Raw genomic sequence first — 25,618 nt, 5'->3', positions numbered from 1 at the left:
GGTATGAAACTGGAATAAGGATGGAAGTTGAAGTATTACAAATTGCCATATTGACCCTCATTACCTTGAAGTCATACTAGTGAATGCTGAAGTGTTTTCACATGTAAAAGGGGGAAATCGAGCCATATCTTGAGGAAGTAGGGCTGTACTCATGTTTGCCACTCTTCCCCTTATTTTTGTTTTCATCCTGTACTCTCAGAGATCAGAAGGGCTGAACTCAATAGGCAAATTCTCTTTGGAACCTACATACCTGGGTAGCCCTAAGCTTTTCTTTTTAATGGCAGTTCCAAATGCCATATACTTCAAATTTTTGTTTTTCTTAAATGTAGAATATTGCAAAATACAAAATAATCCATAAATTGTGTGCTTTAGTCGCAGAAAATCATTAAGTTAGGTTTTTTTTTTTTTTTAAATGTATTTCTGTAATTCTACAGATTTTTCAGTGATTTGGATGAATGAAAAATTGAAGGTCTACGTTGGTGACATCAAGATTGAGGGCCTTTGTTACAAGTTAGGAACCGAACTACTAAGGAAATTATGTTTTACCTACACATTTTTTCTCATTGATCCTCCTCTGTTGAAAGTTAAAACTTTAGAAATGATTTTTTATCCTACCAATCATTTCTACTATTTTTGGTTATTCTTTTTTTCCCCCCTGCTTCTCAGATGAGGACAGGAAGCATCCATAACTTCACTTTTGGGAACTTTTGTTTGCATGTCATCCAGGAAAAAATTTACACACTTATTTCTAAACAATTTAAAAATAAATTCATATACATATGTAATTTTTAAATTTTCTTCCACTAAAGTCTTTAAATTTTGAACCTAAAATAAGCATTTCCCACCGGAGCCCTGGGTTGAGTTTAGGATGCAATAACGTTTCATTATTTTTTACTCTTCTTTAAATATCTTTATATTTCTGAGAGTTGGACTTTGTTCCTTTTGCAGCTAAATTGGCCACTTCTGTGACATCAGATGTTCCAGATTTAAAAAAAAAAAAAAAACATGAATAATAATTTTAAAAGATGAATAAGCCTGCTTTTTTCCCATCTAAAGAATGCCCCTCTAAGTAAGCAGCTATGATAGGTGTGCCTCAGGAGTGCGGATATTATTGCTATGTGAAACATGCTGATTAAAATCATTGTTTCTGTCTCAGGCTGCAGATTTTTCACATCAGTTTTAAGTAACAGTTATGCTAAGAACACTTAATTAAAAGCGCTTGATATGGTCTGCTACTGTTTCAAGTACTTCAGGTGCTTTAGTTCATTAAGTAGCCCTTTGTTTTACCGTCTTTACCCATCACTTGAACAAAAGCTTTGTGCGCAATGTGTGTATTGCAGAAGGGTACTAAGTTTTGTGGGCCAGTGCCTAATTGAGTGAAAAATATCTAACAGAAAACAGTATTTTCTAGGAATGCTGTACATTCACCTAAGCCCTAGCTTCTCGTCCTGCCCAGGCAAAGAAATCATAACGAGGGAGGGAGAGACCAACAGTTTGAATTAAAACTAATTAGACTTGGGGGTGGTGAGGAGGGGATGGGGGTGTAGTGAATGAATCACTTCCAGGAGCACTGGAAAGGGAAATATAGAAATTTGGAGTCGTGTCTCTAAAACATGTAAACGGATTCGCCTCGGTCTCTCTCTCTTCCACTGCATCTTACACGGATTTCATGGTCTCCTCTTCGCTGAACGAGCTCAAGTCACCCGGGAGCACGCGCTGATCCCCCGTGGTGGGCTTCGGGCCGACACCTGGGATAGCACCTGGGCTGCATTTCCTCGCCTGCCAGTGGTTTCCTCCGCTCTAGGCGTCCGCTCAGCGGCGGCTTCCCATTCATGCTTTTGACAGCCGCGCGGCCGCTCGCGAGCTGAGAGCGAAGAGCTCCTTGAACCCGCCCCTGCTCTTCGGATCGGACCCGGGCGGGAAGGCCCGACAGCTACGCCGCCCGCTGGTGCTCCGAGGCCGGCCGGCCGGCCGGTTCCTCCATAGGTGGCTGCGTTTCCGACTTCGCCCTGGCTCCACTCCGGGGGCTTGACGTGCAAACTTCGCCGGAGCGAGCTGAGAGGGAGGGACCGGCGAGGGGGAGGAGGCGGCGGGAGGCGCCTCCGCTTAAGGGAGCCGGCCGGGCGCCGCCGCTCGGACGGACGCGCGGACGGAAGGAAGGAGCGGGGCCGCCGGGCCCGGCCCGGGGATGCGAGCGGCCTCAGGGTGGGCAACTTGGGGGCCCCGGAGTGCGTCTCGGGCCTCCCCTCCGTGGGCCGCCGCGGCGAGGCGCGGGGCTGAGGCGGGGGCAGCTCTGGGCGCCGGCCTCCGCGCCGGGTGTCCGCGGCGGAGGCAGGCTGGGGACCCTACGCCGCGGTGGCGGGCCGCCGGCTCTCGTCCCCTCCCCCGAGGGGCACTGGAGTCGAAAGCGAAAGCGAGCCCGCGCCGCGGACTTTGCGCCCAAGGCGGGGGTTGGGGGGGGGGGGTTGGAGGAGGAGAGCTGGGGGTCTGGGCGGCCGGGGGCGCTGTCAGCGCGCCCCACCCGGCCCGCGGGCCGCGCACGCCGCCGGAACTCCCCGGCGCCTCCTTAAAAGCAGCCCCCGCGCGACTCTTTTCCCCCTTTTTTTGTTACATTGTAGGAGCGGAAAGAATGTCGGAGCGGGCCGCGGATGACGTCAGGGGGGAGCCGCGCCGAACGGCGGCGGCGGCGGCGGGCGGAGCAGCGGCCGCGGCCGCCCGGCAGCAGCAGCAGCAGCCTCCGCAGCCCCAGCGGCAGCCGCCGCCGCCGCGGCGCCTACGGCCGGAGGACGGTGGCCCTGGCGCCGCCTCCACCTCGGCCGCCGCCGCAATGGCGACCGTCGGGGAACGCCGGCCCCTGCCGAGTCCCGAAGCGATGCTGGGACAGTCGTGGAATCTGTGGGTCGAAGCTTCCAAACTTCCTGGGAAGGACGGTGAGTGTCCACGCCCTCCTCTTCCTCTCGCAGCCCCCATTCCCCCCTCCTCAGACCGTTCTCCCCTCCCCCCGTCCCGTGGCCCGCCCCCTCGGGGGTCAGAGATGCTATCGCTGGGCTGGGGAACGCGGAGGTGCCCGCACCTACTCCGTGCGTGCGTGAGCGTGCGTCACACTCTCGGCAACTGACCTGCCTCTCCCCTCCTCCTGTGTGTGTGTATCTCCTAGGGACGGAATTGGACGAAAGTTTCAAGGAGTATGGGAAAAACCGCGAAGTCATGGGGCTCTGTCGCGAAGGTGAGTCCAGCCCCCTGATGGAGTTTGTACAAGTCCAGGGGAAGTATCCTGGCCGGCTGACCAGGCTGTAGCTTGAGCCCACCTGAATCACCCCGCTCCTCCCACGCGAGGATGCTGTCTGATAAAGAAGAAAGGGGAGGATGGAGCGTTTGGAAAATCCGGTTTCCTGGGGCTTCGTGTATCCGGGAGCATCCAGATCCCTTCAGTGGAGGCCTGGCTGGGTGCAGTTTAAGCAGCATTGCTTAGTGATGAACGCTGGGACCAGCAGTGAGTTTAACCCAAATCTCTTCAGGTCTGACCCCTTATGGAGAAACGCGAGGAGTGGAGGGAGGAATTCTCAGCTTCCAAAAGCGTCTCCACGAACGTCTTAGGGGGTTCTGGAAAGGACACCTTGCCACCTGTAATTGTCTGCCAGCAATAAAAATGAATTTTAAAAAAGACAGCACTTTACCTGTACAGCCTATTTCCATAGAATTTATTTTACAAAGGTTCATCAAAAGGATCATCACAACCAAGAAGCTGTTGGTCGGATTTTTTTTTTTTTTCTTTTTTGTATTTTTATGAAGGTGCCAAAATCAGCCGGGCGGGGGTGGGGGGCGGGTCACAGAATTTTATCTGGTGAAACAAGCCTTTGGTGCGCTTAGGTAGTGAAATCAAAGTCTAATTATTGGCCAGTTTTTAATAAAAACTGTTTGGTAGAAGGAAATAACTGTAACTAAACGTGGATCTCTAAATGAAGGATATCTAGGAGCTGTCAGACTTTTACTTCAGGTTTTCTTTTTCTTTAAATAGTCCCCTTTGCTGTCTAAGGCCTGTGTCTAAGGCACATGGTGGTCAGAAAGGACTAAAGGAGTCCAGTCATCTCTAGACTAAGCTCAAGCTGTTCCTTCAGTAGTAGTATGGACAAGGACTTAAGTGAGGTTTGGTATCCAAAATATTGAGTTTATATTCCCAGTGCAACTTTATTTCTCAGTGTGACCATTTATTTTGGCATTGTTATTGTCAAGGGCCCAAGAATAGGTACAGCTTTGGCCAGTGAAGCATTTTAAAGTCTAAAGTTGGCCTATTGTTACTCTGTCTCCACACTTCTTGGTTTTAGTGCCTGTCTTGTCTACATGTTCACAGTTTTGGTTTTTTGAACTAGCTTTTTGTTTGCCTCTTGGCACTAGGAGGAAGAGTAATACCAGTGGCAACTTTCTGAGAGCTTCCAATTGGAACAGATTAGAAAGCAAATTAGTTGATTTTGCAAATGAGAATTGCTATTTGAGAGCAAAGGAAAGAGAGGGAAAGCACAGGACTTGCTGGCGATGTTGCAATAGGAAAAATCAGTTGTTAGTCCGGTTTTAGTGTTGAATTGGCAGCCTGCCTGGGCTTAAAAAATTAAAATCACTAGGTGGTAACTCTCCTTGGAAGCAGTTGGAATAGAGCTTTAGAGGACCTGACCCGCTCCTGTTCTTCATTTTTCTTCCCTGGGTGTGGATATATTTTCCATAAAGAGTTTCTAAATCTGTGTGAAAACAGGGTGCTAATTATTGGTAATTCCCCTATAGAGGTTGAGTACGTATGTTTGTATTTCATTGCACTACTTGTTCTGGATTGAGACCCAACCAAATGTAGTTGCCTGGACCCACTTTTTGCTGTATTTATTATTTTCTCTTTGGGCATAGTCATTAGTGTATTTTACCAAAAAAGATCTAGGACCTCTTAATTCCTGTCTTGAGGCACAAAGGGATCATAAATTTGGTTCTCTGTGCTTCTGACCTATCAAATTATTAGTGGCTATAAGCGGTACTATTTTTTTCCTAAACTGCTCTAACCGTTCAGAAGACGCTAAAGCAGCCAGGGTGGCTGAATTTCTGCCTCCCAGTTTTAAGTAGAGACTGAAGTTTCTAATTCAGTCAATTTTCGATTCATTTGTGACTTTGTGAATTTTCTGGGATAAGTATAAGGATGTCCAGCACTTTAGACAGTGGACCTTTGTTTTTCTAACAAATAGTTCATGTCAGGCTGTTTAAGAATGAAAATACATTTTAAAATTATCAGACACTTATCCTTTGTCTTTGATTGAGATTATCTCCTACGAAGGAAAAAGTGTTTTGGAGTTAAATTCTTACTAATTCTTCTTGTCAACAAAGTTAAGTTGAAAAGAAATATGTAGATAAATTGATACTATGAATGATGTACTAAGTCAGAAACTCCTTGTCTTGGAAGATATTTAGGAATATTGACCAGACTTTGAATTCTCCAGTTTATGATTGTGCACCTAAGAGTTAGAAACCTGGGTTTGAAGTTGCTAAACATTGCATTTCAGCTTTCAGAATCTAAGTTCCTCTTTGTCAAAGGAGATGATAATACCTACTTCCCATGGAGGTTGTAAGGGTTGAAATTAAATTAGATAATGGAAAGTGACTCCTCCGTACTTACTACTTCCTTTCAACTGCTGATAATCTTAGGCCTGATCTCCTAATTTGGTATTTATCTAGGTCAGAAATTTTTGACCTGGGGCTTGAATTACCTTCAGGGGGTTATGGTTGCCCTGAAACTGTATGCAAAATAGTATGTTATGTCCACTTAGGAGGGCAGGTATCCCCAGCTTTTCTTGGGTTCTCAAGGATTGTTCGCTTATCTCTACCTTCAAAATTTCTAAGTTAGAATCTCTCTTTTTTTTCTTTTCCTCTCTTTTTGCTCTTGTAGTTTATTTTGTCCAATTCTTTCATGATGAGAGTGCCCAAGAGTTAATGCTGTGGGAGAGGTTGGGACTGTTGACTTAGGTGGGACTGAGATTATCTGTGGTTTAGCAACTGTGTCATCCCCCAGTTTTCCTATTAGCACAGGTAGATAAATGTTAGGATAAAATATCAGTTATCTTTCAGAGATCAGCCTGTTTATCATTTATATCATCAAATTTTTATTGCCTTGCTTGTTTTGTTCTGTAATATGTAATTTTATGGCACAGTTGGTTTTACTGGGATAAGATGGATAATACATTTTTAACTTTCAAAAGACTAAACGCAGAAAATTACTTTTTTCTTAAAGGTGATTTTTGAAATTGTATAAATAACATTAATTATGTTTAGACGAAATTAATTGGTATGAGTAACTGAGTGAGGTTTTCATATTGGTACCTAGGCTTGTACCTAAGCTTGCTACCTAAGTCCTTAAATGTGAAAAGCATGAAATGCCTTCACTTGACAGCAAATTACAAATAAAACATTGTAGGAGTCGACAGTGAAAATAGGATGTTTTCTTTGGAAAGTCATTCCTAACTTTTCTTACGCCCGCCGCTTGTACATTATCAAAGTACCCCGTATTTTTCCTTTGTCTAAACTCTCTTCCTATCACCATATGAAGGCGTGTGTTATGTGATGGCTCTTTTATTAGAGTGCAGGCTGCTAGAGGACAGGGTTGTTATTGACGAAGATCTGTTTAGCTCCTGCACATTGCTTGTGTTCAATGAAGATTTGCCCACAAAATAAATGAACTGGGCTACTAGGAAGATTGAAAAGTTTAAGTGACCAACTTTCCATTGTATTGTGATTCAGAAAAAGGTACCTATTCTGTGGGGGGATGTGCTTTCTGGCTGGGGACTGTGCTGAGCATTTCCTGTGTCTCTGACCTGAGTTTAGCACTCCATTTACACTTTTCCAGAAAGAGTGCAGGCAAGACACCACCTTTTTTATCACTGATATTTAGGCGAATGAGTAGGAGGGTGACCTCGAGTGATATCCACAGTTGATGACAGGTGACCTCCCTGTCAAAATAACAGGGACCTAGTTGAGCCTGGGTGAAGATGGAAGAGAGGTTGGTTGACACCTGCAGGGAGCTAGGTACCAAAGGAAAAAGAGAAACGAGGAAGGTAGGTAACCTTAATCAACACAGATTGAGTCAACGTACCACCTTTTTCTTTCCTGGGGATAAAAATTGTTCATAGTCAGGTAACTGAAAACAAACAGGTATCAGTGGGAAAGACTATTAAAATAACTGTGTTATAGACATAAAACCTCTCTGAAATAAAGAGCATCTCTATTTTTCTCTAGGGTTTCTCTTAATGCCCCCCCCCCAACTTTTCTGATGCACAATTTCAAATACACAGAAGTAGAGATAGTATTTTAATGAGCCTCCTGATGTCTTTCCCACAGCTCATGAATCCCTTCCCAATCTTGTTTCATCTCTGCCACACTCCCCACACTGAAACATGTCTCAGACACCATATTTCTTTTGGTTTTCTTTTTAATGCTTGCATGGACTTCAGTTTGTCTCCTGGCAAAATGGAGCCTTCCTGCACTCCGCTCCTTCTTTTGAGGCAAGGCACGCTTCCATGAGCCTGTAAGGGTTCTGCAGGCAGCAGGGCTTGCAGTCTGCTGATACCTTACGTAGAGACCCAAAGTAAGCCTCAGACAGGAATCAGTGTGATCTGGGTTCACTGCCTCCGGATTGCACTCACACATTCAAGGAGGGCGGGTGATGGCGTTGGAGCGCCCACACTTGACGTTCTGTGAATGAGCACTGTGGCTCCAGGAGGCAGTGTCCTTGCTCACAGCTCCTGCTTGTAACTCTCTGCTTGTGAAGTCTGCGCTAACCCAGGAGTGAGAGGGCCTGGGTAGACCTAGAGACACTCCTAAAGAAGGAATCTTTCCCCTGACCTGAGTATGGCTCCTTAGCTACGTCACTGCAGATTGCAGCCTCGCTAAGAATGCTTTTTTTTTTTTTTCCTTTTTAAAGAAGTTCTGTTACTTATATTTATTGTTGCTGTGCAGGCTTTTCTCTAGTTGTGTCGGGTGGAGGCCACTCTGGTTGAGGTAATGCGGGCCGCGCAGTACGGTGGCATCTCTTGCCGTGGAGCCTGGGCTCTAGGGCAGGCGGCTTTCAGCAGGTGCAGCTCCCGGGGTCCAGAGCGCAGGCTCAGTAGATGTGGCACACAGGCTTAGTTGCTCTGTGGCATGCGGGGGCTTCCTGGGTCAGGGAACCTGTGTCTCCTGCACTGGCCGGTGAATTCTTCACTACTGAGCCACAAGGGAAACCTCTGAGAATGCTTTTTATGTTGTTGAGTTGTTAACATAAAAACTCTAAAAAGGAGACGTTCAGTTCCTGATTTGTAGGACAGTTTGTGAAGTTCAGATGTCAGAGTCCCCGAGTAACGTTTCCCTGGAGCACAGCACAGCCGTCCGTGCACTTTTCCTCTGCAGTGACCTGTGGGGGTGACTGAGCCCATATAGCCAGCAAGGCCAGAATTAACCATCTGGCTCTTTACAGAAAAAGCTTGCCATCCTTGTTCTAATGGATTTCTTGGTTAATGAAAGGAAACCTTTTCTGCAGAATGTGATTCTATTACTCCTCGAATGTTCTGTTTTGAGGGGGAGAATCTTAAAAATAGTAAAAAAAAAACAAAAACAAAAAGACACCATTCAACCAAAAGTTATTTCAACATTGAAGAAATATGTTGAGCCAGAAAGATACATGTGAAGATGTAAGGTTTCGTGTAAGAAGGTTCCTATTTTTGTCACTTTTGTCACTCCCCACCACTTTTCTAGGGCATAGACCTGTGTCTGGACAATGCAAATATAGGACATCCACAGAGCTGTTACTGTCTCAGCTTTATAGAGCCTTGGGTGTGAGGATGGGCCTGGCTTCTGTTAAACTCCTGGATAGTGTATACATCCTTGGGAGAAGGAATCTGAAACTTTCATGGGATTTTCAAAAAGGGACCTGACACAGATTCTTGACAATTTTTGCCCTTGAGCTGCCTTTGGGAGGCTGAAGCCCCGTGAGAAGCCTTGGAACTTGATTTGTAAGGCAGATTCACCAGGAAACACGTCTACATTTTGATGAATGAGGAGGGCATGCCACATCCTTCCATCTCACAGCTCTGATTTTGTGCCTGCTGAGAAGTGTCATACCTGGTATAGTCCATGGTGAGGTCCACAACCCACAAGACTCCACAGTAAAGGAAACCACGCATGTTTCCTATAAGGATGAGGCTTCCAAGCTCAATGTACTCCTTTTAAAGTTTTGATTAGTTCTCGTGAACTCTGATCTCAGGAGGGAAGCATAGGAAATTTATGCCTCATTATTGAGTATGACCTATTTGTTATGTGGTCAAGTGTTTCCCTTAGAATAGCATCTTGCTTCCTCCTATCCACATCTTACAATGTTCCTACATGTATGATGACAGTTCAAGTTCAGTGAGAACTTTTACTCAGTGCCAGTACAGGTTTTACCTTATGTATTTTTCACATCTGTTCTGTGATGCAGGTATTACCATTACCCCCACTTTACAGATGAGGAAACTGAGGCCCAGGGAAGTGAGATACCTCACCAAGACCCCAAAGCATGCAAGAGACCTTGGGACTCACATATGTCTAACTCCAAAGCTCACCTGCTTAACCCTCTGCTGTGTTGTTGGGAAGATCCCCTGGAGAAGGAAATGGCAACCCACTCCAGTATTCTTGCCTGGAAAATTCCATGGGTGGAGGAGCCTGGTAAGCTACAGCCCATGGAATCGCAAAGAGTTGTGCTGAGCCCATTCCGGGATGTGCGTCCACAGCACAGGCTGCTGTGACCTTTGTTTTCCTTATCTTTGGCTAGAAATTCTGCCTTTTCTCCCAAAGGGGAAACCTGGTGGTTTTTTTTTTTTTTTTTTGGGTAAGTAAAGCTATCAAGAGCCCTTCCTTTGGTGTGTTTTACAGCCCTCTCTATGTTGTGTTTAGCAGTTCTTTTTAAAAATCTTTTCTTTGACAGGGAGGGAAAGTATGCACAATTTGCATTAGAAATATTTGGATTTAAAAAAAGATTAGGTGAAAGCTAAAGTTGCAGCAGATAGCAAACACAGTCAACTGGGATTTGTACCATTTTTAAAAAATCCTTTAGAAAAAAAAAGGAGAAGTGAAATTTCATTGTTTAAATAGCATTTCAGTGCAAGATTGCTTTTAATCACATTGATATTCACAGTTTATGGCGGTGTTTCTAATAAATGTACCCATCTGATTATTAAAGTATTTTTGATTGAAGTTCTAAGAAGAAAAAGAAGCCCGTTAGTAGACTTAACAGTTGGAGTTACTATACTTTTGAGAGGAAGGCAGAGGATTACATTTATATTCATCTTGTACAGCAGGGATCATATAAATGAGCTGAAGAATGATTTTTTCTTTTCAGGCATTCATAACATAAAACTAGATTAAATGTTCTTGTTCCTCTTTGTAATAAAGACCCTGCTAACATGAAATACTTTTTCTCTTATATGTAAACGTACGGCAGGGAGAAAGTGATAGTTCATTATCAGTTAGATTTGTAATCTTAAACATATAAAATATTCCCATCCCCAGTGATACTGATGTTTTCTATAGTCCTAAATTCCAGTAATGCAATTAGAAAAAAGGAATGCTTTTAACCAGTGGTCCCAGGCTTTTATATATCAAACCAGAAAGTTTATAAAATAACTTGAGGCTCAAACAAAGGGTTGCTAGCATTTTAGAATATATAAAATTAGACATTATAACATATATAATTCTTACTATCATAAAAGTGTGAGGGCTGTTGTTCTGGAATAAAGGACAGTTCTTTAAATTTGAAGAAAATTTAGGTTTAGGAAAAACTTACTGCATTTTCTTTCTTTTTCACGTTTCCTTGTGGACTTTCTGAAGATCACTGTGTATTTTGATATTTGATCATCTCTGCTTTAAATTAGCTTCCCTGAGTGTCTATCTTGTAGCCCTGCTTCTGTTTGCTGTTACTAGTAGGTGTTATGGAGAAAATAGGATTCCATGTGGTAAACTTGCAAATGGTAGCTTTAAATAGAGGCTATACTGAGAACTCTGGTTTGAGAGTTAAACCAACCTGGGTTCAAATCTCAGCTCCACTAGAGGAGTCACTCGAGAAAAATATACATAGCTTTGCTCAGCCTCAATTGACTTACCTGTGAAATGGGAATCCTAGCAGTACTTCATTGTGACTGGGAGGATGAAATGATGTAATAGACTTTCAGCCTTTTGTATGTATGGCAGAGTAGCTGTTCAATAAACATTACTTGCTAATGTTGTTATTTTCATCAATCATGAAAGCGCAGTGTTGTGAGCATGCCTCAAATCAAGTGGTTAGCCAGGACTCTCAGGAGAGCAGCAGGAAGCGAAATGCCAGTTTTCCATTTGCAGGCAGTCTATAGGCAGTGAGAAGAAGCCTCAGAGTGCTCAGGACAACAGAGTGAGCGTAGCAAATGAACCCCAGCTCCCAGCTTTCATGAACATGAGTGAAAATGAGAAGTGGACACTGACATTGCTTGTTTCTGCTGTCAGTCGTGTCTTTTTAGACTTGCAGATAGAAGCCCGGTGTGGGGTTTGACTTTGTTCTCTTGTATAAAACTGTGCTTGCTTCTTTCCTGGAAGCCCGTAGTTGCTGTCTCTTCTTGGAATGTTTTGCAGAGCTCTTTCTGTGGGCAAGAAAGGTAAGTTACAGCCACCAGAATAAAGTCATCCTAGGTTGGGAAATGGGTCAGAGATAACTGAGGCTACTACTTTTAAGATTTTGTGTATGCTTAGTGGTAGTCATGGGTTTTCTGTCTGATGAGGGAATTTTAAAATTGCCTTTTCAATTCTTGGAAATTTCCATTTAAATTTGAAGCAGTTCTCCATTTAAATGACCTTGTTCTCTTTGGAAACTATATCTGCAGAATAGTATTAATGGAGGGGGGAGTATTATTGAATTTAATACATATTCATTGTACAGATTTTACTAATAATTTTACTAATTTTTTCCATACTAATGATAGTATGAAGTATGAAAGTCATCATTCTCTGTAATTGCGTTCTAGGCCAATTTTTAAATCTTCAGTTATAGGATTTGGCCTTGGGACAATTCATACCTGATCAGGGACGTCCCTGTAACTGCTTAGGGCCCTTGCTGACAGGCAGGGCTCCTCTTTGCCAGCCTAGTCATCTCACTTCCTGTCAGAGTGGGCAGGCCTCAGGATGTCTTGTCCAGCCGTGATTCCTGCCTTGAGAATCCTCTGGCTGTTTTGCCTTCATTCATTTGCTTTATCCCTCAGACATTTGACAGGCACGTTGTCTGTGCCTCTTAATGGGGTTAGAGTCCGAGGGTATAACTCGGTGCAGTGAAGACACAGTCCTGACTGGCAGGCGGTTGCTTAGCAAGTGGTGATGGAATTAACCTGCTAAGTGCTAGGTTCTCTCCTGGGTATTGGGGTAGAGTGACACACATCAGAAAGCCCCGAACCTTGAGTAAAGCGAGACTCAGTCAACACACAAATGTTTTACAAGGAGATGGAGTGCTGTGACATCAGGAAAGTGGGCTAGTGAGTTGATGGCGGAGGAGGGGGTTCAGGCTAACATGATCAGGGACGGCTTATCTGAGCTTTAGCATTGGAGCTGAGGTGGGAATGGTGAGAAGGAAGTGGCCACTGAGTCATCTGGAAGGAGGAGCAAGAAAAAGCGGGTATGTGGCCTCTCTGAGATGAGCGTGGAACACAGTGGAGGGAAATGAGGCTAACAAAGGTCAGATCACAGAGGCCAAGGTCAGAAATTTGAATTTATTTGAACTTTAGTGAGAGACTACTGCGGGGCGGGGCAGTAGCTTCATCCGGTAGTGGGTGGATCTAGTTGGATGGTGAGTGGATTGGGGAGAGGGTGTAGGGACCAGTCAACTAGGTGAGAGGTGATAAGGGCTTAGATCCTGGTGATGGTGCTGGCAAGGCAGAAGATTGTCCTCTTATGGACTTGTTTTGGAGGTAGAGCTGATGATTTAGTGAAGAATCAAATGCGGGTGAAGGAGGGAAATGAAGATGGGGATCTTATATGTGAGCGGCTGTGTGGTACCATCTAATAAGCTGAGGAATGGTGAAAAATGGGGAGACTCAGGGTCAGGAGCTGGTTTTGGCTACAATGTGTGAGGTCGTCGGCATCCATGCAGCAGTTGAGTATACAGCCCAGAGCTGGAGGAGCAGCCTGGCTGAAGCCACTGGGTGAATCTGTCATCATTGTGCAGAGGACAGGGAGAGCTGGGTGACAGGCGAGTTCTCTTGGGTTCGAGGGTCAGTAAAGTACGGAAGAGGGTCGGCGGCTCAGCCCTCAATAAGGGGATTTGAGGGTAAGGAGGAGTCAGGAGGAGTGGTGAGAAATCCCCAGTGAGGCGGGGAGGGAAGCCAGGTGAATGTGAAGTGTGTAGGCGTCCAGAGAAGAAACAGGTAAGTGAGGAGTGATGGCCCGGGTCCCCTGCTGTTGTGCAGTAGAGGCAGGCCAGGGAATTGATCTCTGGCTGGGGCAGTGTGGAGGTTAGTGCCCCTAATCAGGAGAGTCGGGGAGCTAGATGCCTTTTTGGAGTGGGGTTAGATGACCAGAGCTGGAGGAGTTGAGAGGGCAAGTGTCCGCAGATCTTCAGATGGTTTTGCTTTAAAGAGAATGGAGGAATAAGTTAATAGCAGGATAGAGACATAGATAAAGGCAGAAAAGGGAAGGTTTGTTTTATTTTGTTTCGTGTTATTTATTTTGGATAGTATTAGGGCACATTTGTCTGCCACTGGAAATTATCCAGGAGTGAACAATAATTGATAACGTGTGAAAAAAATGGATTATCATGAAGATAATACCTTGAGATGAGAAAAGGCAATGAACGGTATCACAGCCTAAGTGATTCAGTTCTGGGTCGAATCACAGACTTATTCCTGTTGTAATGAGAGAAGGAGCATGTGGATCAATCGCAGGTAAGAATGTGGAAAGTTGGGAAGATAAGGTAGGGAATTCTTTCCTGTCATTTTATGGAGTGAAAGAGAAGATAGGAGGGTTATCAGTTGACAGTGGGTAGGAAGAAGAATTTTGTATGTCTTGTTCTCAAAGTATCTAGACTGGGCTGGTGGGGAGGTGTTAGCCAAGTAAATGAACAGTTACATAACCTTTAGAAGCCTCTTTCTGTGGGCTTCCCAGGTGGTTCAGTGGTAAAGAATCCACCTTCCAATGCAGGAGACACGGGTGCCATCCCTGGGTCAGGAACATCTCCTGGAGGAGGAAGTGGCAACTCAATCCAGTATTCTTGCCAGGAAAATCCATGGACAGAGGAGCCTGCTGGGCTCCAGTCCATAGGGTCATAAAGAGTTGGACACAACTTGGACACAACTGAATGGCTGAGCATGCATGTGCACACACACAACACACACACTCTGCATTTAGAAGAAAAGAGCTTTGCACTTTGTCCAGAGGGTGAGCCCAGAAAGGTTGTCATGGTCATAGTATGGATGGTGAGTTGGCAGTGGCTGAAGTACAAGTTGGGGGCCTGGGGCCTGTAGCGTCCCTCCTTAAGGTGAAATCCTCAAGGGTCTAGGTAATCATAAACTGAGGAAATAAGGTTTTAAAATGTAGCTTTCAAATGTAAAGTGGATCATTTCTCCATCCTGAAACTCTTCAGTGGCTTCTCTTTGTATTCGTTCATTCACTGAATCAGTGTGTATCTATTGAGCACCTACATTGAGCTAGGTATGGTTCTAATTTTCAGAAAAATAGTAAACTATAACTGCCCTCACAGAGTTTCTACTTTAGTGCAGGAGATAGACAATTTTTTTTAAAAAGTGAAGTGTATATATATATATATATATGCTAGTTGGTGATCTAGAGAAGGATTACGTTGGAGGTGTACAATTTAAAATAGGTTGAAAAAAAAACAGGGTGAGAAGAGGAGTTTTCTGAACAAAACTTTGAGGGTATGAAGGCTTGAGTCACGTCAACATGGTGGATGAGCCTAGGGCAGAAGAGAAGGAACAGTGAATCCAAGGGCTGTGGTGGGAGAGGATGCTGAAAGGCTGAAGAACAGCGGGGGGCAGGGTCGCTGGAGGAGCGTGAGCAGAGGGAGTGAGGCCACAGAAGTCAGCAGCTGAGGGCTTGGGAGGGAGTTGGGGAGGCAGATCACTCAAGGGCCTTGTAGCACAGTGAAAATCCAGACCCCTTCACTTCGGCCTACCGGCTCTGCTGTGTTTGGCCTCTGCCAGGCCGGCCAGCACCAACTTCTGCTATCCCCTGGGCCCCAGGCACGTGGCCTCCTTCCAGCTCTTGTACCCTGGGCTCTTCCCAGCTTCTGAACCTTTGCATGGGCTCTTTCCTCTCCCTCAGCCCTCACCCCTTCCTTAAGTCAGGTATCATCATCATGAAGGAATCCTCTACATCAGTGTTGCTTTGTGACCCTTCTCAAAAACTACCTGTTAGTATCTTATATTGATATAAAGTAAGCCATCATTACTACTAAGATGGGTCATTACTGTTAGATTTGGGATATGAATGCTGGGTAGAAGGAATTATGGCCAGTTTTTATATAAGTCTCGGCTAAATTTGCAAATTTGACCTAAAGGGGAAAAACAGTATAGAATAACCACTAATGATATTCTTTCGCCTCTGGTTGGTAGTGTTCGCTGCAATAACACTTCATTCCCCTGTTGATTATAAAGTTTGATAGACCATTGTTCATCTTTATTCCCAGTATTCCAGCACCCACTTTTTGGTTGAGTAACATTATGCTGTGAAGAGAGAAATGGTTTTGGTTTTAGAATGACTGGTTGTGTACGAAGAAATGACAACATGCCCGAATCCTCCTGTTACATCACTGGGGTTTTCTTTCCCAAGATAAACTCTGTGCTTTTTTCAGCCTCTGAATAGGAAATTTATTTTCTGCCTTCCCTTTATTCCTGTTTCTAGGCCTTTTTCTGTCTCTCTGGAGCACCACTGTACTGGGGACAGGCCCAGAGTTTACTGTAGACTTTGTGTGCTACACTTTCTATTCCTCTTATCTCACTAAGCCCATGTCTCATGAGCTTTTCATTGTTAACTGGCAGCTGCAGTGACTGTTCCTTTAAAAGATCTTGTGTTTGGTAGATGTTTTCTTAAAAGCTGGTGGCTGTTGCTGATAATAATCTGTGTTGTATGAGTTTATAATCTATCCATGAATCATAATCTTCTCATTGAACAGAATTATGGCAGGGTAAGAAGTAAAACAACTGATTTTTTTTTTTTTTTTTTAAATCGTCTGAAAGCCAAACCCTCCAGATAGATTAGTAAAGTTGGTAAGCTCTAGTATTCATTAAGTGCTGGGTAAAGTTAGGAAATACTAGTATTTATCAAGATCTTATAGAAATTTCACAGAGATTCTTGTTTCTTTTCACTAGTAATTCTGAAATAAAAACAGCTTCTGTAAAAATAAGAATTCAATAGATGGCACATAAGATTTAAGAAAATATGTTGAATCCTGATAGCAATGGGGTTTGCACACCAATTTTATTTGAATGGGATTTTTAGAAAGTGTTAAGACAACTTGAAAAACTCTTGAAAATTTGATTCACTAATTTTTATTCTCTCTCTCACCAGACAATGTCCTGCTTGACATTAAGTTGCTCAGTTGATTGGTCTGAACTCTTTCTTTTTCTCCCCATCTCTGTCTTGATGGTGGGGCTTCCCCAAAAAGGGAAATAGGTTTCAACAACAAAACTTTGCGTCACTTACTTTGCTCTGCTCTGGTCGTGTTGCATTACTGTGGCCTTTCCTCTGTGTGTGCACCGTTGGCACAAGGAGAATGGGAGTTGGCTCAGCGGCCAGCCAGCCCGCTCTTCTTGGCTGTGGAGCCTCTCACAGCATGCTGGCCTCTCTGCACGCAGTGGGCTCATGCAGCCTGCTGCCGGTGAAGCGTCTGAAATGTCATGGAGAGATGACTGAGAGGTGTCCCATCCATCCACGGCAACTGGGAGTTACTGGCTCAAGAGTGTCTGGCAGGAATCATTTGAAATGGTTATGACTAAATTGAATGTAATTTAGGTTTCTTTCTTTTTTTTTTTTTTTTTTCCCTACAGAAAAAAATAGGTCTTAATGTATATTTCAATGGTTTTCGAGGAGTGTGGGTCACTTGGAGAGGTCAGACTTCAGTGCCTCATTTCAGTTAAAATTCAGCAGCCCCTGTTCAGAGACAGCTTTTCCTTCTGTTTAAAAAGATAACAGGTTTTTCTTTTTACTCTCAAATCCCCAAGAAATGTTTAAATGCTGTCAGCTTTATGAAAAGGTAATTAAGGAGTGAGTGGGGAATATGTCTTGCAGTTGGTTTGGCATCATCACTTAGGTTCTTATTTGCCTGATGAAAATGTCTTGTAATAAGATCCCCTGTGTGTGCAGCCCCTCCACAGCTTTCCCTGAAAGTCCTTGGCCGTAATTACTTCTGTAGGTGGGCACTGTCAAATGAAGAGAGGAGCCAGGGTAGAATAGCCACTGGATCTTTATTAAACCCACAGTTTAAAGTTAGGGGTGGTTCTAACGTGCCCCTGTAGCTTTAGAACCTTTGTATCAACTTCTAAGGCCCCAGGCAGGTGGCTGCTTCTGTGGAGACATAGTAAAGGCTTGCTCAGAGATTTTGTTCAGTCTGGCTGTTGAGTGTCTTATGAGGCTCAGACAGTAGAGTGGGGCTGTTGCAAAGAACTGTGAGGCGTTAAAGTGAAGCAGGGGTCTAGAGAGCTCGGGAATCAATGGAATGCATGGTGGAGGTTCTAAGCTCTTGTTTCTACTGCTGATCTTCCTTGTGAGCAACCTCTGCAGAAGGAGGGAGCAGCTGTAACTGAGCTCCGACAAAGGTTTGGTGAGTGGTGCCTGTGAGTACTCATGTGTAGGGTCAGTTTTTCTGCTTTTGTTTTTTTAAGGATCAGTTTTTATTGGGTGTCTGGCCTTGATAAAAAGTCCCTGAAGATCAGAGAGGGCGCTCATGGACTTTTTCTTGCTGCTGAAAATAAGCCTCCTCCCTTGCCTGTGATGCCAATGACAGACAGACCTGGTCAGGGTTCCTTCTTCCTTGAAGCCTTTTTGCCTGCTTTTCAGAAAGAATATACATTGCCAATTTTTTTTTTTTTTGCTTTTGCTTTGTTTCCAGCGCTCTTGGCTACATATCTTTAGGTTAGGTAGTCTCCTTTGTGAAAGTGTTAGTCACTCAGTCATGTGCAACTCTTTGCAACCCCATGGACAGTGTGTAGCCCGCCAGGCTCCTCTGTCCATAGAATTCTTCTGGCAAGAATACTGGAGTGGGTTGCCATTCCCTTCTCTAGGAGATCTTCCTGACCCGAGGATGGAACCTGGGTCTGCCACACTGCAGGCAGACTCTACCATCTGAGCCACCAGGGAAGCCCTTTGTATATCCATACCTTTGAAATGACCCCATACCCCTTTCAGTCTTACTTCAGGAAAATAGTTCACATTAAATCTTGCTTTCTTTTAATGTCTCTCATCTTACATCATGACGTGGGTGCTGGATGTAAATAGTGACTGTGATAAGCCAATGTCAGGGAAGAAAAGCCTTGAGTGTAGAAGTGGAAATAGACACGCAGAACTAATTTCTGGTCTTTGAAGTCAGAGGTTCTCAAACAGGACTTATTTGAGCAGTGCACAGTCCTTGAACCCCTTCATAGGTTTGTGCAGAATATCGTCTGTAGTTGCATAAGTATGGTTTTATTGAGAGACACGATATACATTTTGGTAGATGTTCAAAGACCTTCATGATCCAATAGTGTTCAGCATCAGCAATGAAAGTACCCAGTCTCATTTTATAAGATCTTAGAATGTCTCCATTATTATTTTCTTTGTAGTTAAAGCAGGTTTTGTGTTCCAGTTCCAGTATTCAAGATACATAATTTTTAAAAATTTCCCATTGAGTCTCTAAATGTTTTGCTTAAGTTAGTTAATGCTTTCACAGAATATTGTTTTCTATTAATATAATTTTCCTTAGAAGCTTATAGAATTCTGACTCCATTAAGGTGAAGAGTCATAAGTGGGCCAGCCCGAGAAGATGGCCATTTCTTGTGGAGTTGCATTATTTCAGATAGACAGAGTGATGCAAATTGTGACTGAAGTCTTGTTCCTAAACATCTTTATAAGTCAAGGATAAGTGTGGGACAGACTTGAATATGAAGTGGCAGCCGCAGTGATCTGTGTGAAATTCCCACCTAATAGTGTTCATTATGACTTAGATGATGGGCTCTTGAGTAATTGACTTCACTGATTCCTCTTACTGTTAGTGTGAAGCTAAAACTGTGATGGCTGCTGGATAAGGTCCTGTTTGCCTGGGGTCAACCCAGCCACTCCGCTCCTCCCTCCAGATTCTGTGTTGTTCCTCTGTGGGGACACTGTCGCCTTTGCCCAGACACCCTCCCCATCTCCTCCTTCCTTGTTTCCCCCAACCCTCTTCCCCAATACAAGGAAAACTGACCTTCATCTCTCAGGTTCAAGCTTCAGCATCAGTTCTTCCAGGCAACCTTCCTGGATCCCTGGGCTGGCTTTAGGTCTGCCGTGTGCTTTTCAGGTTCATCCACAAGGACATCTCCCCATGTCATTGCACATAATTCTGCCTGGGTTTGTTTAAACTAGTGCTTAGTATTTTGTATTATGAATATATTATGGTTGTGTAGTCAGTCAGTTCAGTGGCTCAGTTGTGTCTGACTCTCTGCAACCCCATGGACTGCAGCACGCCAGGCTTCCCTGTTCATTACCAACTCCCAGAGCTTGCTCATGCTCATGTCCATCAAGTCGATGAATCCATCCAACCATCTCATCCTCTGTCATCCCCTTCTCCTCCTGCCTTCAATCTTTTCCAGCATCGGTCTTTTCAGATGAGTCCATTCTTCGCATCAGGTGGCCAAAGTGTTGGAGTTTCAGCTTTAGCATCAGTCTTTCAATGAATATTCAGGACTGATCTCCTTTAGGATGGACTGGTTGGATCTCCTTGCAGTCCAAGGGACTCTCAAGAGTCTTCTCCAACACCACAGTTCAAAAGCATCAGTTCTTTGACACTCAGCTTTCTTTCTTTTCTCCAAGTCTCACATCCACACATGACTACTGGAAAAACCATAGCTTTGACTAGATGGATCTTTGTAGGCAAAAGTAACATCTCTGCTTTTTAATATGCTATGTAGATTGGTCATAGCTTTTCTTCTAACAAGAAAGCGTCTTTTAATTTTACAGCTGTAGTCACCATCTGCAGTGATTTAGGAGCCCCCCAAAAATAAAGTCTCACTGTTTCCATTGTTTCTCCATCTATTTGCCATCAAGTGATGGGACCAGATGCCATGATCTTGGTTTTCTGAAGGTTGAGTTTTAAGCCAACTTTTTCACTTTCCTCTTTCACTTTCATCAAGAGGCTCTTTGTTCGTCTTCACTTTCTGCCATAATGGTGGTGTCATCTGCATATCTGAGGTTATTGATATTTCTCCCAGCAGTCTTGATTCCAGCTTGCGATTCATCCAACCCAGCATTTAACATGATGTATTCTGCATATAAGTTAAACAAGCAGGGTGACAATATACATGCTTGGACGTACTCCTTTCCCTGTTTGGAACCAGTCTGTTGTTCCATGTCTAGTTTTAACTGTTGCTTCCTGACCTGCATACAGATTTCTCAGGAGGCAGGTAAGGTGGTCTGGTGTTCCCATCTCTATAAGAATTTTCCACAGGTTGTTGTGATCCACACAGTCAAAGGCTTTGGTATAATCAATAAAGCAGAAGTAGATATTTTTTTGGAACTCTCATGAGTAGCATGAAAAGGCAAAATATATGACACTGAAAGATGAACTCCCCAGGTCAGTAGGTTCCCTATATGCTATATATGTTACTGGAGAAAAGTGGAGAAATAACTCCATAAAGAATGAGGAGACGGAGCCAAAGCAAAAACAACACCCAGTTGTGGATGTGACTGGTGATGGAAGTAAAGTCTGACGCTGTAAAGAACAGTATTGCATAGGAACCTGGAATGTTAGGTCCATGGATCAAGGGAAATTGAAAGTGATCAAACAGGAGATGGCAAGCATGAACATCAACACTTTAGAAATCGGTGAACTACAGTGGGCTGGAATGGGCAAATTTAACTCAGATAACCATTACATCTACTACTGTGGGCAAGAATTCCTTCGAAGAAGTCAATGAAAGAGTCCAAAATGCAGTTCTTGGATTCAGTCTCAAAAATGACAGAATGATCTCTGTTCGTTTCCAAGGCAAACCATTCAGTATCACAGTAATCCAAGTCTATGCCCCAACCAGTAATGCTGAAATTGAATGGTTCTATGAAGACCTACAAGACCTTCTAGAACTAACACCCAAAAAAGATGTCCTCTTCATTATAGGGGACTGGAATGCAAAAGTAGGAAGTCAAGAGATACCTGGAGTAACAGGCATATTCGGCCTTGGAGTACAAAACAAATCAGGGCAAAGGCTAACAGAGTTTTGCCAAGAGAACGCACTGGTCATAGCAAACACCCTCTTCCAACAACACAAGAGAAGACCCTACACACGGACATCACCAGGTGGTCAATACTGAAGTCAGACTGATTAATTCTTTGCAGCCAAAGATGGAGAAGCTCTATGCAGTCATCAAAAACAAGATCAGCAGCTGACTGTGGCTCAGATCATGAACTCTTTATTGCCAAACTCAGACTTCAACTGAAGAAAGTAGGGAAAACCACTAGACCATCCAGGTGTGACTTAAATCCGTTATGATTATACAGTGGAAGTGACAAATAGATTCAAGGGATTAGATCTGATAGAGTGCCTGAAGAGCTATGGTCAGAAGTTTGTGACTTTGTACAAGCGGCAGTGATCAAGACCATCCCCAAGGAAAAGAAAAAGGCAAAATGGTTGTCTGAGGGGGCCTAACAAATAGCTGAGAAAAGAAGAGACCCTAAAAGCAAAGGAGAAAAGGAAAGATATACGCATTGGAATGCAGAGTTCCAAAGAACAGCAAGGAGAGATAAGAAAGCCTTCCTCAGCGATCAATGAAGAGAAATAGAGGAAAACAATAGAATGCTTGTGTAAATCCAACCTTTCTGGATGGACATTTCTGTTGACAGTTTTGTTGTTTTTACCAACATTGCCACATTTGAAGTACTTCTGCAAGCTTCCTAGCACTGGTCAAGTTTTTATTTGCTTGTTGTTGTTTTTTTTTTTAAATAAATAGATGAATGGAGAGTATGTTTAAGTAGGTACTGCCAAAGTGCCCTCCGAGAAAACTTTTCAACTGTCAGTCCAACTAGGTGAGAAAAGTATGTTGATGGCTTGGGGGTGCAGTTTCTTCTCTCAGAGTTTGTCTCTCCTTAAGGAACTGGTAGGATCCAGCTGTTTTCCCTGTGTTGCTACTCCCCATGTTTTGGGGCTGTTGAAATTGCATTCTTCTGTCCTGTAGACATTTAGAGCTCTGTGATTTGAAAATGCAGTGTGACATTCAAAGTGTTAAAGGAAGAATCAGTTGTAGGCTTCCAGTTAACAGTAAGCTTCATCATCTGAGATTTTCACAAAGTACTACCTAAGGTATTCACTCTTTATTCTACACAAAATCCAGGGTACAGATTTTGCCACATTACTATTGACTTTCTTCATCTGCTCTGTAAGCCCTGGCCTCCGCAGTCTCAGACAAAGGCAAAAGCTGTTTTCTACCTCCCTTAAGAAAGTCCACGATGAGTGAACATCTCATAACAGGGTTTGGGGTTGAATACAGAACAGAATTTTAAGTGACTGGAGTCTAAAGTATTTTTCTTTCACGGAAAAAGAGGAACTATAATTTCCGTGTGATTGATAATCTCCCTTGTTCTCCCTCTTGATAAGGTGATATTCTTTATTGGGTATTGAAATAAATTTACACAAAATAGTTGGTTAGAGGACCTTTCCAGGGAGTGGGTGATGCTTGCTGCTAAGGGGATGATGAAGTCAGTGCCTCACAGGTGCCTACTGGAGGGAGCGCCGAGTTGACTCTTTTTTTTCTGTATTTGACGTATTACCATCAGTTTTCCTAAAACAATGTTTTTAAAAAGGTTTTCACTAAAAAAAAAAAAAAAAGCATGTTCAGAATTCTTTCATAGATTTAGTGCTTAAAAAGTTACTGATACTCATCCGTATTTTAAGAATCATCAGTTGCCCTAACTCCTTTGCAGCCGGTGGTCAACCCTAAATTCATATTGAGATGCCAAAGACGAATTCCTCTGGGAGCTGGGAAAGCCTGAAAACCACCTTCTTATATCCTGTCCCTTCATACTGACCTGTCAGGTGGTGGCTTCCCACCTCCCAGAGCGTCTTCATACCCGCCTACTTACTCAGAGGCTACGATTGAGTCCAGCTTCTTTGGCTCTCACCCTTTTGGGAAGAGGGTTCACAGAGAGAAAGGATTGCCTGGTTCCCTGGGTTCTTGGGACCAGGGGATGTTTTTGTTTATGCTGATGGGAAGCATGCTGAGCAATGGAGAAATGAGAGATCAGACAGTCATCGTACTCACACACCTGTGTCTAAAGATAAGATGAGATGAGGGAGCGCTGGGTGAGAGACCGGCTGTGTGAGGGGCAGAAAGGGAGTGCTTTCGGATGGGAACTGCGGGAAGAGAGGGCGGATGAGTGTGATGCCCTGGTGACTCAGTGTTTTAAGTACTTCTTCTCTGGGTTTCTGTAATCACATCAAGAATTTTGCAGGGTTCTAATGCTTGTTGCCCAGCATCGCATTTCCTGGGTTACAGTCCCTGTTCTGTAGCATCTCTGATGACCTTGGGAAAGTTCTGTTAACACCTCCTGACTCAGTTGCCTCACAGGTGGGTATGGATCAGAATAGTGTTTCTCCCATAGGGTCGTTCTGAAGGTGCAGGGTTTCTCAGCTGACATTTGGGGTCAGATCATTCTTTGTTATAAGGGGATATCCTGTGCCTTATAGGACATTTAGGAGCGTGTGGCCTCTACCGCTGGGTGCCAGTAGCACTGCCCCCTCCAGTTGTCACAAAGAACATCTCCAAACTTTGCCAGGGTCCCCAAGGACCATTGCTCTAAAGCCCCTCATTCAGCGCTTGACATATAGAAATGTTCCTCAGTGTTAATGCATAGGAGGTGTGTGATAAATGTGTGAACGTGTGAATGCGTGTTGGTGTTGCTGGTGTTATGGAATTGGAAGAGTGCTAGCTCCTTCTGTAGAAATCACGTGGAGGAGGTTCCTTGGTGATTCTTGTGGCACTCGGCCCTGAATTTTTCGGGGCCAGCTACCAAGAGGAGCCCTCCTTCCCCATCCTGAGTTTCACTCGTGTTGCATAGTGGCACCTGCGAAGTGCCAGAGTAGCTCTTAGTGTATATCCTTGATTCCAAGATGGCTGTTTTTCTTGTGTTTCATTATTCCTGAAATCAGAATGGATTATGAAGTCATAGGGTACATTTTTTTATTCTTCCCCAAAGGCTGGCATTCACACACACTTGATGGCAGCTTTGAAATTAGGGAATGTGGTATTTCTGTGTGTGTATGGGCTTTGCAACTAGATTGGAACCTCTTTATGGGTAGAGGCTGTTTTACTTGCCATTTCGTCCAGTATGCAGCACGGTGCCTCAAACACAGTCTCCAACGTTTGAACAGCCTGCACTTTCCATTCTTCTGTGATGATGCTCTTAGACTGCCTTTCATGTGGTTTTGAACCTTTATGCAACTCAGGACAAAATCCATTGCAGCCTCGGTACCAGCAGTGTTGTTGTTGTTTTTTCAGTAGCCCCTGTTGTGTCCTTGCAGCAGTCTGAGTGATTGAGGCTTTACTGTATTTTGCTTACTGTAAGGATGAGTGTATAGAATGAACTAGTTTTCCAACACTGGTGGTAAGAAACAGATGTCTCAAACTTTTACGGGAGGGTTGCATCATAAGTGCTTTCTAAGTTATGTGAATTCTACTATGTGATGGTACAAAAGAGAATAATGGCACGGTGAATTTCACTAGTCATTCAGTGCATATTAACCTGAAATGTGAAGTAGGAGGTGTGAATCAGCACAGACATAAGTTCTATGAGAACAGGGTTTTGCTCACTGCTGTATCTTCAGCATCCTGAAAGAATGCTTTGAATATAGTAAACAGAGAGAATTATGGAATATTGATTGCTTTCCTTTATTTGGTCACAGTTCCTGCAAGTGTCTCACAGTGTAAGCATCTCATTGTCCTGTGATTGTGGTGTTTAATTACTTGGATTTTTCCATACAAGAAGGTCCCTAAACACTAGCCAACTATTTAATCTGGTAGAAACAGCCATCTGTTCTGACATCAGTGACATAACTGACTGTGTAGGACTTACTGGTCGGGCACCATGTGGTGTCTGAGAAATTTTCAAGGATGATTTTTAAGTGAGTTTAGAGACTAACCAACAGATTCATCTCTTAAAATGGAACTCTCCACCATCGCAGTTGAGACAGATGAAGATCACTAGGCATGCAAAAAGTGACGGCTCAGGTGGGCTTAAGCAAATCAAGGACTGTTGTGTTTACCTTAGCAGAGCCAGAACTCTACTCTTGTAGACAGTCTTTCAGTGGTGATCCCTGATTAGAAATTTTGTGGCTTGTGGTGCTCAGTAGTGGATTCCACTGATCTCTGTTTGACTTTCTCCTGTATGGTTTTG

At 43.8% G+C, this 25,618-nt stretch overlaps 1 protein-coding gene across 4 annotated transcripts in view; it reads left to right on the top strand.

The window, feature by feature from the left end:
* The window catches only part of ATXN7 (ataxin 7), a 132,001-nt gene that overhangs the window by 39,014 nt on the left and 67,369 nt on the right, over positions 1 to 25,618 (top strand). For 2 of the 4 annotated variants that reach the window (XM_061128150.1, XM_061128152.1), the window contains exons 3-4: positions 2,619 to 2,930; positions 3,158 to 3,226. In XM_061128150.1, the coding sequence (XP_060984133.1) occupies positions 2,630 to 2,930; positions 3,158 to 3,226 (370 nt within the window). In that variant the 5' untranslated portion in view covers positions 2,619 to 2,629. The other 2 variants (XM_061128151.1, XM_061128153.1) reach the window with 2 other exon arrangements.

This window comes from Dama dama, chromosome 24, assembly GCF_033118175.1.
Source record: "Dama dama isolate Ldn47 chromosome 24, ASM3311817v1, whole genome shotgun sequence".
NCBI lineage: Eukaryota > Metazoa > Chordata > Mammalia > Artiodactyla > Cervidae > Dama > Dama dama.
The sequence above is the reverse complement of the archived record's forward strand: the minus strand, read 5'-3'. Positions and strand labels throughout refer to the sequence as shown.